A 17,300-nucleotide genomic window follows, 5' to 3' on the forward strand; every position below is an offset into this window, starting at 1 on the left:
GGAGCACGCGCACTGGGCTTTTTCGCCCCGGCGCATGCGCAGTTAAATCGGAGCGGGAACGCTCCTGATTTAAATTGTACACTCCCCCTAGCCGCGGAATTTGCATTCCGCCGGGGGGAGTTAGGATCCGACGGTGCAGTTTGCGAGGTAAGTGCTTTATGAATCATGCACTTGCCTCGCTAAATTGCACCGGCGGATCGTAAACCAGGTAGATCTAGCGGATCTAAAGATCCGCAGATCTATATGAATCTGCCCCACTGACTGCAGGCTACCAAACCAAACTCACCCACAGCCAACCCAACCTTCCCACACACACTGACCGCAGCCAACCCAACCTTCCCACACACACACTGACCACAGCCAACCCAACCTTCCCACACACACTGACCGCAGCCAACCCAACCTTCCCACACACACACTGACCACAGGCTACCAAACCAAACTCACCCACAGCCAACCCAACCTTCCCACACACACTGACCGCAGGCTACCAAACTCACCCACAGCCAAACCAACCTTCCCACACACACTGACCGCAGCCAACCCAACCTTCCCACACACACACTGACCACAGGCTACCAAACCAAACTCACCCACAGCCAACCCAACCTTCCCACACACACTGACCACAGGCTACCAAACCAAACTCACCCACAGCCGACCCAACCTTCCCACACACACTGACCACAGCCAACCCAACCTTCCCACACACACTGACCGCAGCCAACCCAACCTTCCCACACACACTGACCACAGGCTACCAAATCACTCACCCACAGCCAACCCAACCTTCCCACACACACTGACCACAGCCAACCCAACCTTCCTACACTGCACCCTGACCACAGCACAGCCAACTTTCCCACACACACTAACCACAGGCTACCAAATCACTCACCCACAGCCAACCCAACCTTCCCACACACACTGACTACAGGCTACCAAACCACACTCACCCACAGCCAACCCAATCTTCCCACACACACACTTCACCCTGACCACAGCCAACCCAACCTTCCCACACTTCACTCTGACCGCAGCCAACCCAACCTTCCCACACACACTGACCGCAGCCAACCCAACCTTCCCACACACACTGACCGCAGCCAACCCAACCTTCCCACACACACTGACCACAGGCTACCAAACTCACCCACAGCCAACCCAACCTTCCCACACACACTGACCACAGCCAACCCAACCTTCCCACACACACTGACCGCAGGCTACCAAACCAAACTCACCCACAGCCAACCCAACCTTCCCACACACACTGACCACAGCCAACCCAACCTTTCCACACACACTGACCGCAGGCTACCAAACCAAACTCACCCACAGCCAACCCAATCTTCCCACACACACTTCACCCTGACCACAGCCAACCCAACATTCCCACACACACACACTCCAACCAAACTCACCCTGACCACAGCCAAACAAACCAACCTTCCCACACTTCACCCTGACCACAGCCAACCCAACCTTCCCACACACACTGACCACAGGCTACCAAACTCACCCACAGCCAACCCAACCTTCCCACACACACTGACCACAGGCTACCAAACTCACCCACAGACAACCCAACCTTCCCACACACACTGACCACAGCCAACCCAACCTTCCCACACACTTCACCCTGACCACAGCACAGCCAAACCAACCTTCCCACACACACTTGCAACCAAACTCACCCTGACCACAGCCATCCCAACATTCCCACACACACTCCAACCAAACTCACCCTGACCACAGCCAAACAAACCAACCTTCCCACACACACTTCACCCTGACCACAGGCTGCCAAACCAAACTCATCCTGGCCACTGCCAACCCAACCTTCCCACACACACACACTTCACCCGGACCACAGCCAACCCAACCTTCCCACACACACTGCAACCAAACTCTCCCTGACCACGGCCAACCCAACCTTCCCACACACACTGCAACCAAACTCACCCTGACCACAGCCAACCCAACCTTCCCACACACACTGCAACCAAACTCACCCTGACCACAGCCAACCCAACCCTCCCACACACACTGCAACCAAACTCACCCTGACCACAGCCAACCCAACCCTCCCACACACACTGCAACCAAACTCACCCTGACCACAGCCAACCCAACCCTCCCACACACACTGCAACCAAACTCATCCTGGCCACAGCCAACCCAACCTTCCCACACACACACACTTCACCCTGACAACAGCCACACCAAACCAAACTCACCCTGACTACAGCACAGCTAAACCAACTTTCCCACACACACTGCAACCAAACTCACCCTGACCACAGCACAGCCAAACCAACCTTCCCACACACACTTCACCCTGACCACAGGCTGCCAAACCAAACTCTCCCTGACCACGGCCAACCCAACCTTCACACACACACACACACTGCAACCAAACTCTCTGACCACGGCCAAACCAACCTCCCCACACACACACTGCAACGAAACCCTCCCTGACCACGGCCAACCCAACTTTCCCACACACACACGGCAACCAAACTCCCCCTGACCACGGCCAAACCAACCTTCCCAAACACACTGCAACCAAACTCTCTCTGACCACGGCCAAACCAACCTTCCCACACACACTGCAACCAAACTCATCCTGGCCACAGCCAACCCAACCTTCCCACACACACTTCGCCCTGACCACAGCCACACCAAACCAAACTCACCCTGACCACAGCACAGCCAAACCAACCTTCCCACACACACTGCAACCAAACTCTCCCTGACCACGGCCAACCCAACCTTCCCACACACACTGCAACCAAACTCTCCCTGACCACGGCCAACCCAACCTTCACACACACACATAGCAACCAAACTCACCCTGACCACAGCACAGCCAAACCAACCTTCACACACACTTCACCCTGACCACAGGCTGCCAAACCAAACTCACCCTGAGCACAGCCAAACCAAACTCTCCCTGACCACGGCCAACTAGGGTTGCCACCTCATCCCTTTAAACCCGAACACATAGTAATTACACAGGTTCTGGGGCTAATTAAATGTTGATAAGGAACCAAGTGAGTTTAATTAGCACCTTAATCAGCCAGAGAACCTGTGTAATTAATATGTTTTCGGTTTTAAAGGGATGAGGTGGCAACCCTACGGCCAACCCAACCTTCACACACACACACACTGCAACCAAACTCTCCCTGACCACGGCCAAACCAACCTTCCCACACACACTGCAACCAAACTCCCCCTGACCACAGCCAACCCAACCGTCCCACACACACTGCAACCAAACTCTCTCTGACCACGGCCAAACCAACCTCCGCACACACACTGCAACCAAACTCTCCCTCACCACAGCCAACCCAACCCTCCCACACACACTGCAACCAAACTCTCCCTCACCACAGCCAACCCAACCCAACAAATGAGGTCACACCCTTCAGCGCCCCCTTGGGGTTAACTCCCAAACTGCAATTGTCATTTTCACAGTAAACAATGCATTTTTTGTGCTGTGAAAATGACAATGGTCCCAAAAATGTGTCAAAATTGTCCGGAGTGTCCGCCCTAATGTCACAGTCACAAAAAAAAAACGCTGATCGCCGCCATTAGTAGTAAAAAAAATAAATAATAAAAATGCAATAAAACTATCCCTTTTTTTGTAAACGCTATAAATTTTGCGCAAACCAATCGATAAACGCTTATTGCGATTTTTTTTTTTACGAAAAATAGGTAGAAGAATACGTATCGGCCTAAACTGAGAAAAAAAAATAATGTTTTATATATTTTTGGGGGATATTTATTATAGAAAAAAATATTGAATTTTTTTCAAAATTGTCGCTCTATTTTTGTTTATATCGCAAAAAATAAAAACCGCAGAGGTGATCAAATACCACCAAAAGAAAGCTCTATTTGTGGGAAAAAAAGGACGCCAATTTTGTTGGGGAGCCACGTGGCACGACTGCGCAATTGTCAGTTAATGCGATGCAGTGCCAAATCACAAAAACTGTCCGGGTCCTTTAGCTGCCTAAAGGTCCGGGTCTTAAGTGGTAAAGGACGAATCTCCATAATGTTTAGTTATGTAAATGAGGACCCCACACATTTTCTAAGAACACACAAGGACGTATTCCTAGGGTTTAACAGGTTAGATTCTTTCTGGATCAAATAAACTTTTCATGATCAAGAAGTGTTCTATTTTCCCAAGCACTATTTCAAAATGGTGTATGATATTGCTCTGGAACCTAGATCTTCAAAGTGTAACTTAAAGAGGAACTGCAGTCTGCTCACATAATTTGTAATACAAACATCTTTTCCATTCTGAAGCTTCCCTCCAACCACTTTGCATATTATTTTATATATACTGTGATTCTGTACTTGCCAAATATGCTGCAGAAATCTCCCTCCACTAAGTCTGGCTGCAGCCATTTTAACTGTGGGCAACTGAAGCTGCTGCCTGTTCACTTCCTGGATTTACAGACACACAGCTCCAGCTCTGCAGCTCTCATTGGCCCTTTTATGACTCAACCCCCTCTCCCCTTCCTGGCAAACTCAAGAAAGAGCTGTGCATGATGTCATAAGCCTAGGCTTTTTACCAGACAAGAAACAGAAAGTGGGCTGTATAAGGTATTTACAGGCAGAAAAAAAAATGTTTTACTATCCAAAGATGGAAAGTTTAAAAAATGTATGAAAGATCCGCTTTAATCCAAAAACTACTTGTCCTAAGACGAGGGGCTGCATTCATTTTCTTGTTTCAAGCTTTTTTTTTGTTCACCTGTTGATTTTGTCAGTAAAACACTTCCAGGACCACAAACCCAAAGAACACACAGTTGCGTACACAAGAGTGTTTGCAATACAAGGACAGATGTGTGCAATTCTCCCTCAGCCACATGATGGTAGCAATGCACCATACATATCTCAGCCTTTTTGTTTTGCAGAAAAAAACAGAGCAAGTGTCTATTAGCAATAGCAGATCATTAAAGCGGAGTACCCACTTAAAAAAAAAAAAAAAACATTAAAAGCCAGCAGCTACAAATACAGCAGCTGCTGACTTTTAATATATAGACACTTACCTGTCCACGGTGCCCGCAATGTCGACAGCCGAGACCGAGCAAATGCTCGGCTCTCAGGTGCCCCCGCCGCCATCCTCGGTGAGGGAACCAGGAAATGAAGCGTTGCGGCTTCACTTCCCGGGTTCCCTACTGCGCATTCGCGAGTCGCGCAGCACTTTACTGGTCCCCGCTGTGTTCTGGCAGCTGTGTGCCTCCCAGAAGACAGCAGGGGGTGCAGAGTAGGTGCCGGTGCAGTGTCATATTCTGCTCCCTATCACAGAATGCTGCGGAAGTCACGTGGCGGCCAACTGCGCATGCGCAATGCGTTCCTCGTCACGGAAGTGACGAGAAACCATACACAGAGCAGCGGCGGGGGGGGGGGTGCGGGAGAGAAAGAGACATACAGATGTAATGAGAACCATACACAGAGCGGGGGGGCGGGAGAGAAAGAGACATACAGATATAATGAGAACCATACACAGAGCGGGGGGGCGGGAGAGAAAGAGACATACAGATGTAATGAGAACCATACACAGAGCGGGGGGGGCGGGAGAGAAAGACATACAGATGTAATGAGAACCATACTGTATCTGCATGTCTCTTTATCTCTCCCCCCCGCTCCGTGTGTCGTTCTCATTATATCTGCATGTCTCTTTTTTTCCCGCCCCCCCCGCTCTTTGTATGGTTCTCATTACATCTGTATGTCTTTCTCTCCGGCCCCCCCCCCCCCCCCCCCGCTCTGTGTATGCTTCCTCGTCACTTCCGTCACAAATTGTGATGGGTTCACTGAACGGTAGTGTCGTGAATCCCCTGGAACTCATCACATTTGGCGTTGGAACGCATTGCGCATGCGCAGTTCGACGCCACGTGACTTAGGCTGCATTCTGCGATAGGGAGCAAACGGTGACACTACACCGGAAGTGACGCAGAGGTGATCTAGTATGGTCTGGTCGCAGAGGAACAATAATGAGCAGCCAATAAGCGATTTCCCTGAGTACAACTGGCTGCGGAAGTCAAGTGCAATCTCCACAAAATACGAGATCCATATATTTAAAACCAATCATCGAAATGGTAATAAAAAAAAACAACAGCGTACATTATCACTCTGCAATAACCACAGTTTTGCGCTGTTTGATTTTGGAAAACTCTCCAATGCTTCGCTAGTGATGTGTAGATCTCTGATTCTTTAGCTTGATAATGCTTTGGCTTTGGAAGCTGGTTTGATAACCTAGTGGTAGCAGTGTTTTGTATGCAATCTCCACACACTTGAAGCTATAGACCCAGCCAGAGATTTTTTTCTCAGAAAATAGGTGCAGGAACTCAACCACGACCCCGTTCAGATTTCAAAAACAGTAGGCATGTGCAAAAGGGAAAATTTTATTTTGTTTCGTTTTAATTCGTTATTTAATTAATTTCGTTAAGTTAGGTTCGTTACATGTGTTAAATTCGTTTTCGGAACTCGTTCGTTTTCGACCGAATTTCGAAAAATCCGGTCGAATTCGAAAATATTTTGACCGTTTTTGGAATTCGTTCGTTTTCGACCGAATTTCGAAAAATCCGGTCGAATTCGAAAGTATTTCGACTGGATTCGACAACAAATAGTCTCTTTTCAAATATAATTTCGGAATTCGAAAAAAAAAAAAAAAAAAAAATTCGAATTCCAAATCGAAAACCCGCGGACGAAATTCGATCGAAATTCAAAAAAAAAAAAAAAAAAACATTTTTTTCGAATTCCAAATCGAAAACCCGCGGATGAAATTCGATCGAAATTCAAAAAAAAAAAAAAAAAAATTTTTTCGAAAACCCGCGGATGAAATTCGATCGAAATTCAAAAAAAAAAAAAAAAAAAAAATTTTTTCGAATTCCAAATCGAAAACCTGCGGACGAAATTCGATCGGAATTCGAAAAAAAAAAATCGAATTCCGACTTTTTGCTATAATAAATATCCCAATTAAAAAATAAAAATAAAATCGCAATACGCGTATATTGATTGGTTTGCGCAAAAGTTATAGCGTCTACAAAATAGGGAATAGAATTATGGCATTCTTATTAAAAAAATTTTTTTACTAGTAATGGCGGAGATCGGCGATTTTTATCGGGACTGCGACATTATGGCGGACAGATCCGACACTTGACACATTTTTGGGACCATTAACAATTGTACAGCGATCAGTGCTATAAAATGCACTGATACTGTAAAAATGTCACTGGCAGGGAAGGGTTTGACACTAGGGGCGATCAAGGGGTTAATTGTGTTCCCTCTGTGTTCTAACTGAAGGGGGGATGGGACTTACTAGGGGAAATGACAGATCGCTGTTCATACATTGTATGAACATACGATCAGTCATTTCTCCCCTGAAAGAACCGGGAGCTGCGTGTTTACATTGGCTGACAGCTGACCCCCTACTCGGATCTGTGATCAGCCGAGTCTCATAGACGAGCAGACAGCGTCCATGGACACCCTCCTGGCAATTAAGGCCCGTGCTGTAGCCATCTTTTGGTTATAGCGCGGGTGGCAAGTAGTCAAAACTCTCCATTATGCTATTCAAAATAAACAATTCTAAAATCTGAACTATTTCATTTAGCTGTGGCCTTCGACCAGTTACCAAGTCACTTAAGTGGCCCGCGCTCTTCAAAAAGTTGAGCACCCCCTAATGCAGTGATGGTGAACCTTGGCACCCCAGATGTTTTGGAACTACATTTCCCATGATGCTCACCTATACTGCAGAGTGCATGAGCATCATGGGAAATGTAGTTCCAAAACATCTGGGGTGCAGAGGTTTGCCATTACTGCCTTAATGCATATCTTTTTGAGGCATGTATGTAGTATTAGGACACACCCCTCCTAAATGAGAAATGTACAAAACAAAAATGATTGGCTAAACCCACAAGTGCTTTTTTTTACCACTACTATTGCTTATACAGTATTGGCTTTTGAAATGTACAAATGCAGCAATTTAGAGTTTAGATGAAAGGCTTAGCACTGGGGAACACTATTTGATAGATAAGTAGTGTGTTTTATATACAACTATATAGATCGGACAAAAATAAGGGACACGTGAGGAGGTAAGAGGGACAGAGGGACTTTGTTCCAAATCAGGGACAGTTGGGAGCTATGCTCATTTACAAAGATCAGTGGTCCTGTCACCCTGGATTGGATCTCAGAATGAGGCTTGGCTTTGTAGTGGAACAAGAAAGTGCAGCCATCATGTGACCTGGGGCAGGATGTCAGAACGAGGCTTGGCTCCTATAGAGACAGGGAAGTGAAGAGGTTATGTGGAGATTGTATAACTCGTATTGCTGAGTGGACTTGAGGACCAGAAAAGCTCCTGTGATTATTGTGTGCAGGGATTAAAGGTAGATTTCCCGCGCTGTGTGGGTCGTGCTTTGGAAATTCATGTTACAGACTGCTGGTGAAGTGTCAGCTTAGGTTGCAGTGCACAGTGACAATGTGGGTACAGCTTCCGCTCTGGCCCTGACATCATCAATACGCGCGCACGGCGATTGGTAGAAACACTCAGTTACCATAGAAGCAAAGCAGCGTTCTGCAGAGAGAGGTCATTTTCGGTCCCTGTGCGTGTCAAAGACAGGAAGTGAAGTGACTGCGCATGCGTTCAATGCACGATACCGAGAGGCATGGGAAGTATTGTGACTGATGGATGGAGTGAGGTGTACCTGCCAGGCCTGATAAGTGTTGAATTATAATGGAATGCTGCTTGGAAATATTACAATTGGGGTGCCTCTTGCAGAGAAGGTAATATAAAAGGCTCAAACATCTAGGAGTGTCTGCTTGCAGTTTGTAAACTTGTATCTGTTGTATTTAAAGGATAAGTTCACCTTTCTGCAAAAAACTTGTAAATGCTCATATTTTTGCATGGGGGAAAAGAAGTGTATTTATTGTTTCTTGCACTGGATCCTGCAGAACGTTGCACCTGCGATCAGTGGGTGGTGGGCTCCTGCAGACATGTCCTCCGGCTTTCTGCCTGGACCTCTGTACAGGCTTTCTGTTGGACATAACCGTGGACTATGAGGGAGCTCATCAGCAGCCCACTGAAACTACAGGTCCATCGTCCGTGGTGGCAGATTCCTGTGAATGAATGATGTGGCTGTGCGGGTGGAGCCCCCACACAGACACGCTGTTTTTTGTATGTGACAGTGGGTGTGGGGAGAAGAACCTCTGCCTGCTGTCACAGGGAGGGGAAAATCAGGGGGGGGGGGGGGTTCGGGAAGGTGCTGGAGTATGTCACGTTACCAATTTTCTATAAATCCTCCCTCCGTGTCCACCTTGAATTTCTGGTGTTTTCACCTTTCAACCCCCAATACATGAAATCCAAGCTCCGCTATCTCTGATTAATATGGGCTCAGGCGTGTTTGGATACTAGTCCCAACCCACCTGAGCAATCCTGCCTGGAAGCCGTCACTGCACACTGCCAATCATGAGCAGCCTAGTCAGGGCGTGCATATGTGCAGCTGCGGGCTGGGAAGTGCCCCGCTGCCTATAATTGGCGGTTTGCAGTAATGGCTTCCTGGTGGGATTGCACAGGTGGGTTGTCGCTAGGATCCAAACACACCTGAGCTCATCCCTACTGATAAATGTATTGCACGTGTGCAGCTTAACTTTGGGATCTTCTTTTTTGGCTGTCGCGCACAGTGTGTACATAGCAGGCACCCACTCCGGCATCATAAAGATTCACTAGTGGTGGATGTCTGCTGTATACACACGGTGTATGACACCTGGGAAAGAAGACCCAAAAGGTAAACTGTACATGTGCAATGCACTTATCAGTAATAGTGGTGAGAAAAGGTACATGTGAAGTGATTTAAAGAGGCTGGAGGAGATCAGCATCACTGAGAAAAAAAAGTTAAATATAGTATTTTATGAGGGGAAAAAGCATGCAAGTTATTTAGGACAATCCATTTTTAGCAATGTACATGTCATCCAGTTAATTTTTAAAAGTATTTTATGAGGCAAAACATGCAAGTTGTGTGATGCATAAAGGCTTAAAGGATACTTTTTTGGATAAAGGTCAATGTTACATAATACACCCATATCTAGGGTGTAACATGTTACTAAATCACCTGCCACTCCTGTGACCCAATTCCCAAAAGGGTGAGAGCGGGCTAGGGGTCTTCTCATCACGCCTGCTGTCACAAATGAAAAACGGCACAGGTGTGATGGGCTCCACCCACACAGCCACGTCATTCATTCATTCATAGCTTACTGTGAATTAATTAATCACAGCTACCATTAGCCATTGCGGCCGGCGGCTTGTAGTTCTCAATGAACTACCAGGGTGATGGTAAGCACTCTGTTAGTTTATTGATCTCCCTGCAATTCAGTAACTGTCTGCCCATATCGGAGATACTGGCAGACAGCTCTAATGACAGTCTGCAGGGGCCTGACATTGCACCCATGATCTGCTGATCATGGATGCAATGCTTTTACAGCACTGCATACTGTCTCATTACTTACTACGGTATGTCTTTTCTGCATTAAGGGATTCCTACCTGCTTGTTCTCGGTGTACAATTTCGGCATCTGTCAAGATGAATGAATTCCTGCACATGCACAGAAGTGACCTCATCCCGACCCTGCCAATCAAAACAGCCAGAGCCCAGAAGAAGAGAGATTGAACACGTCAGTGGGTGGCAAAGGGCTGCATTCCTGGAGTGGAGGTGGGTATAGTTCCACTTTAATATTATGTAGTAGAGGAAAGTTGGCTAGGATTTTTAAGCATGTAAAAAGGTAAGAAGCAGTTTTTAAAGGAGAAGTAGGGCCAAATATCTTTTGGCCTTTTTCTGTGGGTCACAGGAGTGCAGTTCATTCTGCACTCTTGTGACCCACATTCAGCTGACAGTGGGCTAAAGTCTTTTGTCGGCTGATGTCACTCAGCTGGTCTAGGCTCTGGAAAGATCCCGACTTTACTGTTGGGATCCACCCAAATGCCTGAGCAGCAGCTGTCTCAGCCTCTCAGCTCGTATCTGAGAGGCTGAGCCAGGCGCTTTTGCCTCCTCCCCAGCCTGGTGCTCCAGTGAGCGCTGGAGGGGCAGAGCACATATCACCAGAAGACCAAAAACGGAGTGATCTGCGGTCCTTGATCGCTCTGTTTTCTGTGTATGTGTGTAGATGTAGCATGGGACCAATGCCTGTCTGAGATTTTCGTTTGTACCCTATTTGTTACCTGGAAAGGATAAAGATTTTTGCATTCGGGTCCATAGATGACAAATTTCTCCTTGCTTTTTTGCTTTTTTTTTTTTATCCCTTCACCTTTTAGAGTGTAAGCTGTTTTGTGGAGAGGGAAAGGAATTTGTCAAGGGCTACTCCAAGTATTACCCTAAGACGCCAATGATGGTAAGGACTATCTCGGTACCCAGAAATTAAGTAAAATAATTATAAATTGCATTTATTACAAGTGATACAAAAATACAAAAGCAACAATGAAACTGTTGCAACAAATCTCATTGGGTTCACACTTTAAAGCAAAAGGGCCCCACAGATATGTAGTAGCGCAGTGATGTAGATATAGATGTGGTCCTCTACATGTTTCGCAGGCAATGTCGCTTCTTCAGGAGGAGTCAACCAAGTACATCTAAAGGAGAATACAATGTCATAGTTATGTCAGGAAAAGTTATATTACAATAATGTCGTAAACTACCAATAGCATATATTCTTTGGAGTATTAGAAAAAGCCAGCGTGACTCACCAATGAAGGCCCTCATAGGCAGCAATTGAGACACCCTAAACGAGTGATCCCATGGGGTGGACACAGGAGGCTAGCCTGATGGACTGAAAATATATAAAGGAAATGTAATTTATATATTGTGGGGCCATATAAGGAGCTAGCACACAAGACAAAATGACTCGGAGGGATAATGGTGAAGGAAAGGGGGTAAACAGGAGATAAGGGTTGTGGGAGGGAGGGTAAAGGATAGGAAGCGGAGGGCGTGGGCGGGTAAAGAAAAGGGAGGGGTAGGCTGTAATGTCATAACTTTAGCCCTTGTAATGTCTTCTGTTTGCAGAAGTATTCCTGTATACTCGTGTCATCCAATAAAACATATATTAACAAGGAAAAGTAAAACTTATTTAAACATTTAAAAAAACATTCATGTCTACTCCACATGTGCACAGTTAAAAGCACTCTATACAGGTGTCGTCCTTCGGAGTGTGGACGCCTCCGCCAATCAAAGACTAATACACATGTTCTCACTTTAAGTCTCCGTTGCGTCTTATGATTTGGTTTTTGTCCTCAATCTGAACATACAGTGTAAGCGTCAGTTTTCCAGTATCAATAACAAATCCTGTATCTTTTCCTTTTCGCTAGGTTCTTCAGCTCCAACATTCAAATGGAAGACTCGCTGCATAAAATGGTGATAACGGCGGCGGCTGTTTATAAGAACAGAAAAGCTGTATGTTTCCAAACGTACGATGGGCCACCTACATTCTACACCTATGGGGAGATGATGCAGCTAGCAGAAGAGCTTACTTGTTTCCTTAAATCTCTGCTTAATGGTTTGCAAAATTGTGTGATTGGGCTCTTCTGTCAACCAGGTATACAGCTGCCGTCATGGATTTTAGGGTGAGTTTGCCTCTGGCATTTTTGAGCTACAGTTGTTATTGGAGAAGAGTTTTAATGCCCACTTCTAAAAAAATATACATACCCTTGAAGTGCCCCCCCCCCCCCACTGCACTGCAAGAGTTACATGCTCATTAGCTGTATGCTGTAGAGAAAGAGGCTGTATTTGCTGCTTTACCCTTCTCGCTTCGAGATGGTTTGGTACTATCCTATTCTCCGATGTTCTGGGCTCTGGGCGGTTCCTTTTGTGTCTTTGCGTACAATATTGGACTATTAGTCCTGCATTGTATGTGCAGAAGGCAAGCGTATGACTGATGCAGGGAGCACAATAGAGGCTGCAGGGGAACCAGTCGCACAGATTGAGGGAGGGTGTGTGTGTATGGGGGGGGGGGGGGGGTTGGTATTTTCTTTCTTGTGCCTGGAGTTGAGCTTCAAGCTGAGGTGAAAACTCTTCAGTTAAAGCAAACCTGTCATAAGATACCCTTTAGTGTCTAACTTGAAGCAAGGGTGTCAAACTCCATTTCATCATGGGCCGAATCAGCATTATGATTGCCCTCAAATAGGCCGGTTGTATCTGTAAGATTAGATGTCCAGCGCATCCCCCTCCCCCCCTTACATTAGATGTCAAGAGCCACCCCAGCTTTAGAAGTTGAGTCCCCCACTCTCTCTTACGTCACAGTGCAACCCCCTTACCTTTTTCTACTGCTGGGAAGAAGCTGGATGCATTGCTTGAAAGCAGAAAGTAAGGGGCTGGAGGAGGACCAGAGGTGGGCTGGAGCTCTCTGGCAGCTGCAGGAGAAGTGCGAGGGCCACGTAAAATAGCCCGGAGGGCCGGATTCGGCCCGCGGACCTTGTGTTTGACACCTGTGCCTTAAAGTGATACTAAAGGTAAACTTTTTTTTTTTAAAGAAAAACATGTTATACGTACCTGCAGCTCTGTACAATGATATAGCATGAAGCTGTTCCCTAACTCCTCTTCTGGAGTGCTCCACTGGCGCTGTCCTTCCCACGGGTGCGCCCTCAGCAAGTCATGTGCTAAGGGGGCACCTGTGTGGGAAAGTTCCCAGTCTAGGCTCTGTGTGTCCATAGACACACACAGCGCTTGTAACCACGCCCCTCACTCCCTCCTCGCAGGAGTTTGACTGACAGCATCAGGAGCCAATCGCTTGGCTTACCTTCGAGGACAGGAAGTGGAGGAGCAGTGATGTAGACAGGACAGCTCTGGATTGGTAAGAGGAACCAGGTAAGTGTTTAGGGCTGTGGCCTTTTTTACCTTAATGCTCTAGGCATTAAGAAAAAAAAAAAAACATTTTGATTTAGAACTACTTTAAATACCCACCACTTCAATACCCACATGCAAAATGTCCCTGACAGTTGATCACAATGTTAAAGTGATTGTAAACGATCACCTTGTAAAACAACACATTCAGTTAAAATTGAAATGAAAGGCAAAACATTTGTGTCTAGATATAAAGAAAAACATTATAAATACTTTTTTTTTGGATGATCACAATCCATCTGTTCCTAGCTGCATAAGAGCTAGAGGAGGAGATGAGAAACGGCATCCCACTGATCTTCCCAGTAAATGGCTGTTCGGGGGGGGCGGCACTGTCAGGGGTAGCCTGATCATTGGAGGAGAGCAGGCTGAGTTCCGGCGTAGCTTGAGAACTGACCACGGTGTGTTTCCCTGCTTGGTGTGGTCAGTTTTGAATAGGAAAGCAAAAGGACTGGCAGGAACCAGGGATCTTGCACAAAGGAATGCAATACGAAGAGAACAGGGTACATGGTACAGCAGACACATATCCGGAATATGAAATGTTGGGTAAAATAAACAAGTATTGTCGATAGTTGCGCACACAATGTTATGCCCCCTGGCCCTTGTGTGATTTATACAGGGACCTAGTAATTGTCCACTCATCAGGCCCCAAGCGCTGCATTGTAGGGGGCATAGCACAGGTCCCTAATGCCCTGTGGTACTTGGATTTTGAATAAACCACAGCAGCGATAAAGGGCCTGATGGGTGGCACTAAAAATACATTTAGGGTGTGTGCGTTTCAAGGTTTTAATTTTCACAGCAGATTTATTTTTACTGAAGATTCGTATTTAGGAATTCAAGCCGTGAGGATCTTGTGCAGTTGAATTGGGTAAACACCACAAAATATATTGCCAATGAGAAGTGTAAAAAATTATAAAAGGACATCTTGGAAGTGCCCTATTTAAAAAAAAAAAACTTAGTGTATCTAAAAAAAAAAAAAGCTTACCAGTCCTTAGATGTGGTGACTGCATTCATTTTCACTTTTCAGGCTAAAAATAGCCTCCTCCTCTCCCTTTCGATGGGGGTCCCCTAAGGCGCTGTTCTTGGACCCCTTCTCTTCTCTATCTACACCTCCTCCCTTGGTCACTTGATAACCGCCCATGGCTTCCAATGCCACTTATACGCCAATGACACTCAAATCTATCTGTCTACTCCTCACTTCACTCCTTCAGTCTCCTCTCGTATTGCTAATAGACATATCGGCATGGATGTTGCACAACTTCCTGAAAGGAAATCTTTCTAAAACCAAGCTATTATTATGCCTGTGTCCCCCTCCGCCCGCGACTTTTCCATCAAAATCAACAATTGCAACCATCAGTCCCTTCCCTCATGTCAGGGTACCAGGTGTAATACAGGAACAAAGATTGTCTCTGGACAGCCGCACTCTGAACAAATTGTAGCCTTTTATTAAAAGAAGGACAGCACTACAAGTCACAGCAAAATAAAATAAAACCTGACTGCTGACGCTTTTCGCACTGAAACTAGTGCTTAGTCTTTAGCTATGACTAAGCACTAGTTTCAGTGCGAAACGCGTCAGTGGTCAGGTTTTATTTTGCTGTGACTTGTAGTGCTGTCCTTCTTTTAATAAAAGGCTACAATTTGCTCAGAGTGCGGCTGTCCAGAGACAATCTTTGTTCCTGCTTTGCTAAGTGCATTGCCTGCACCTGAGTTGTCTGCAACGGAGGATATTCATCTGGGTTCCCACCTGGAGCGGCTACTCCCTTTTCCCGTACTAGGTGTAATCCTAGACTCTGACTTGTATCCAATCCTTTCAGACTTGAATCCAATCGTTGTCAAAAGTTTGTAGAGTTCACCCCCGTAACGTCTCTAAATTTCACCCCTTTTTAACAAATGAAACCACCAAGCTCCTCATTCACTCTCTTGTTATCTCTTGCCTTGACTATTGCAACTCCCTTCTCATTGGCCTATCATGAATGCTGCTGCCAGGCTTATCCACCTTACCCACCATTCAGCGTCAGTGCCAATCCTCTCCTCCAATCCCTACACTGGCTCCCAATTGCCCGGTGAATTAAAATAAAAATACTAACCACAAATTACAAAGCCATTCACAACACTGCCCTGAGCTATATCGCCAAAACCGTCCTCTCCACTCTTCCCAAGACCTCCTACTCTCAAGCTCCCTCATCTCCTCCTCCAATGCTTGTCTCCAGGATTTCTCCAGCGCCTCTCCCATTTTCTGGAAATCGCTACCTCAACCTGTCTGGCTATCCCCCTTCTCTTGCTACCTTCAGGCGATCCCTGAAAATGCATCTCTTTAGGGAAGCCCATCGCACCTCCAACTAATCTTTTACCACTTCCATCAGCTCGTTCCCCACAGTTACAACCTATTGTACCACCTGCCCCACCCTATTAGATTGTAAGCTCTTCTGAGCAGGGCCCTCTTAACCCTCTTGTATTATAACTGTATTGTCTCCCTTTTATATTGTAAAGCGCTGCGTAAACTGTTGGTGTTATATAAATCCAGAATAATGATAATAATAATTGTATTAATATAAAACCTACAAAAACAACTTTAGCTTGAATTACTTCCTTGTACATGCAGCTAGGGAGGCAAGTAATGGGTTGTTTCAATGTACTTTTGCTGCTTGTTTAAAATATGTAAATATCTTTAAAGCGGTGGTTCACCCTATAAAAAATTTCTAACACTACATCCAGCCCAGTTCTGCAAATAAAATTACACTGACCTTCTTTTTTTTTTTTGTCGCCGTCGATAGCGTTTATCGTTAGAATTCAGCGCGGCTTCCGGGTAGGGAATCCCGCGGGAGTGGGCGTTCCTATTGACATGCCAATTGATTGACATGCTAAACGACGGCGCATACAGCGCCTCACGACTTCCCGAAAGAAGCTCGGCTCGGCTCTATTCGGCGCCGGTGCGCAGGCGCCAAATAAAGCCGAGCCGACCCGAGCTTCTTTCGGGAAGTCGTGATGCGCTGTATGCGCCGTCGTTTAGCATGTCTATCAATTGGCATGTCAATAGGAACGCCCACTCCCGCGGGATTCCCTACCCGGAAGCCGCGGTGAATTCTAATGATAAACGCTATCTACGGCGACAAAAAGAAAAAGGTCCGTGTAATTTTATTTGCAGAACTGGGCTGGATGTAGTGTTAGAATTTTTTTATAGGGTGAACCACCGCTTTAATATCCATAGTCTGGACACAGATGCACTTTAATAATCCAATTTTTTTTTTTATGGTTTATAATTTCAGTTGAGTTGTTTTCACTTTGTTTTTGTAGGATTCTCCAGGTCCCAGCTGCCTATTGTCCTGTAGACCCTGGTGCCCCATCCAATTTCATATCTTCACTCGCAGAACGATGTAAAATTCGCTACATGTTGGTGGAAAACAACAAAGCTGGA

At 46.2% G+C, this 17,300-nt stretch overlaps 1 protein-coding gene across 2 annotated transcripts in view; it reads left to right on the forward strand.

Annotated features, from left to right (window-relative positions):
• The first annotated feature begins 8,667 nt into the window (after positions 1-8,667).
• AASDH (aminoadipate-semialdehyde dehydrogenase) overlaps positions 8,668-17,300 on the forward strand; it is a 45,783-nt gene continuing 37,150 nt past the window's right edge. The window contains exons 1-4 of one of the 2 annotated variants that reach the window (XM_040334700.1): positions 8,668-8,790; positions 10,535-10,711; positions 12,358-12,612; positions 17,180-17,300. In XM_040334700.1, coding sequence (XP_040190634.1) covers positions 10,587-10,711; positions 12,358-12,612; positions 17,180-17,300 — 501 coding nt within the window. In that variant the 5' untranslated portion in view covers positions 8,668-8,790; positions 10,535-10,586. Of the gene's footprint in view, positions 8,791-10,534; positions 10,712-11,310; positions 11,388-12,357; positions 12,613-17,179 lie in introns of those variants that run through there. The other variant, XM_040334701.1, reaches the window with a different exon arrangement.

The sequence above is a fragment of the Rana temporaria genome, chromosome 1, assembly GCF_905171775.1.
Source record: "Rana temporaria chromosome 1, aRanTem1.1, whole genome shotgun sequence".
Lineage (NCBI taxonomy): Eukaryota > Metazoa > Chordata > Amphibia > Anura > Ranidae > Rana > Rana temporaria.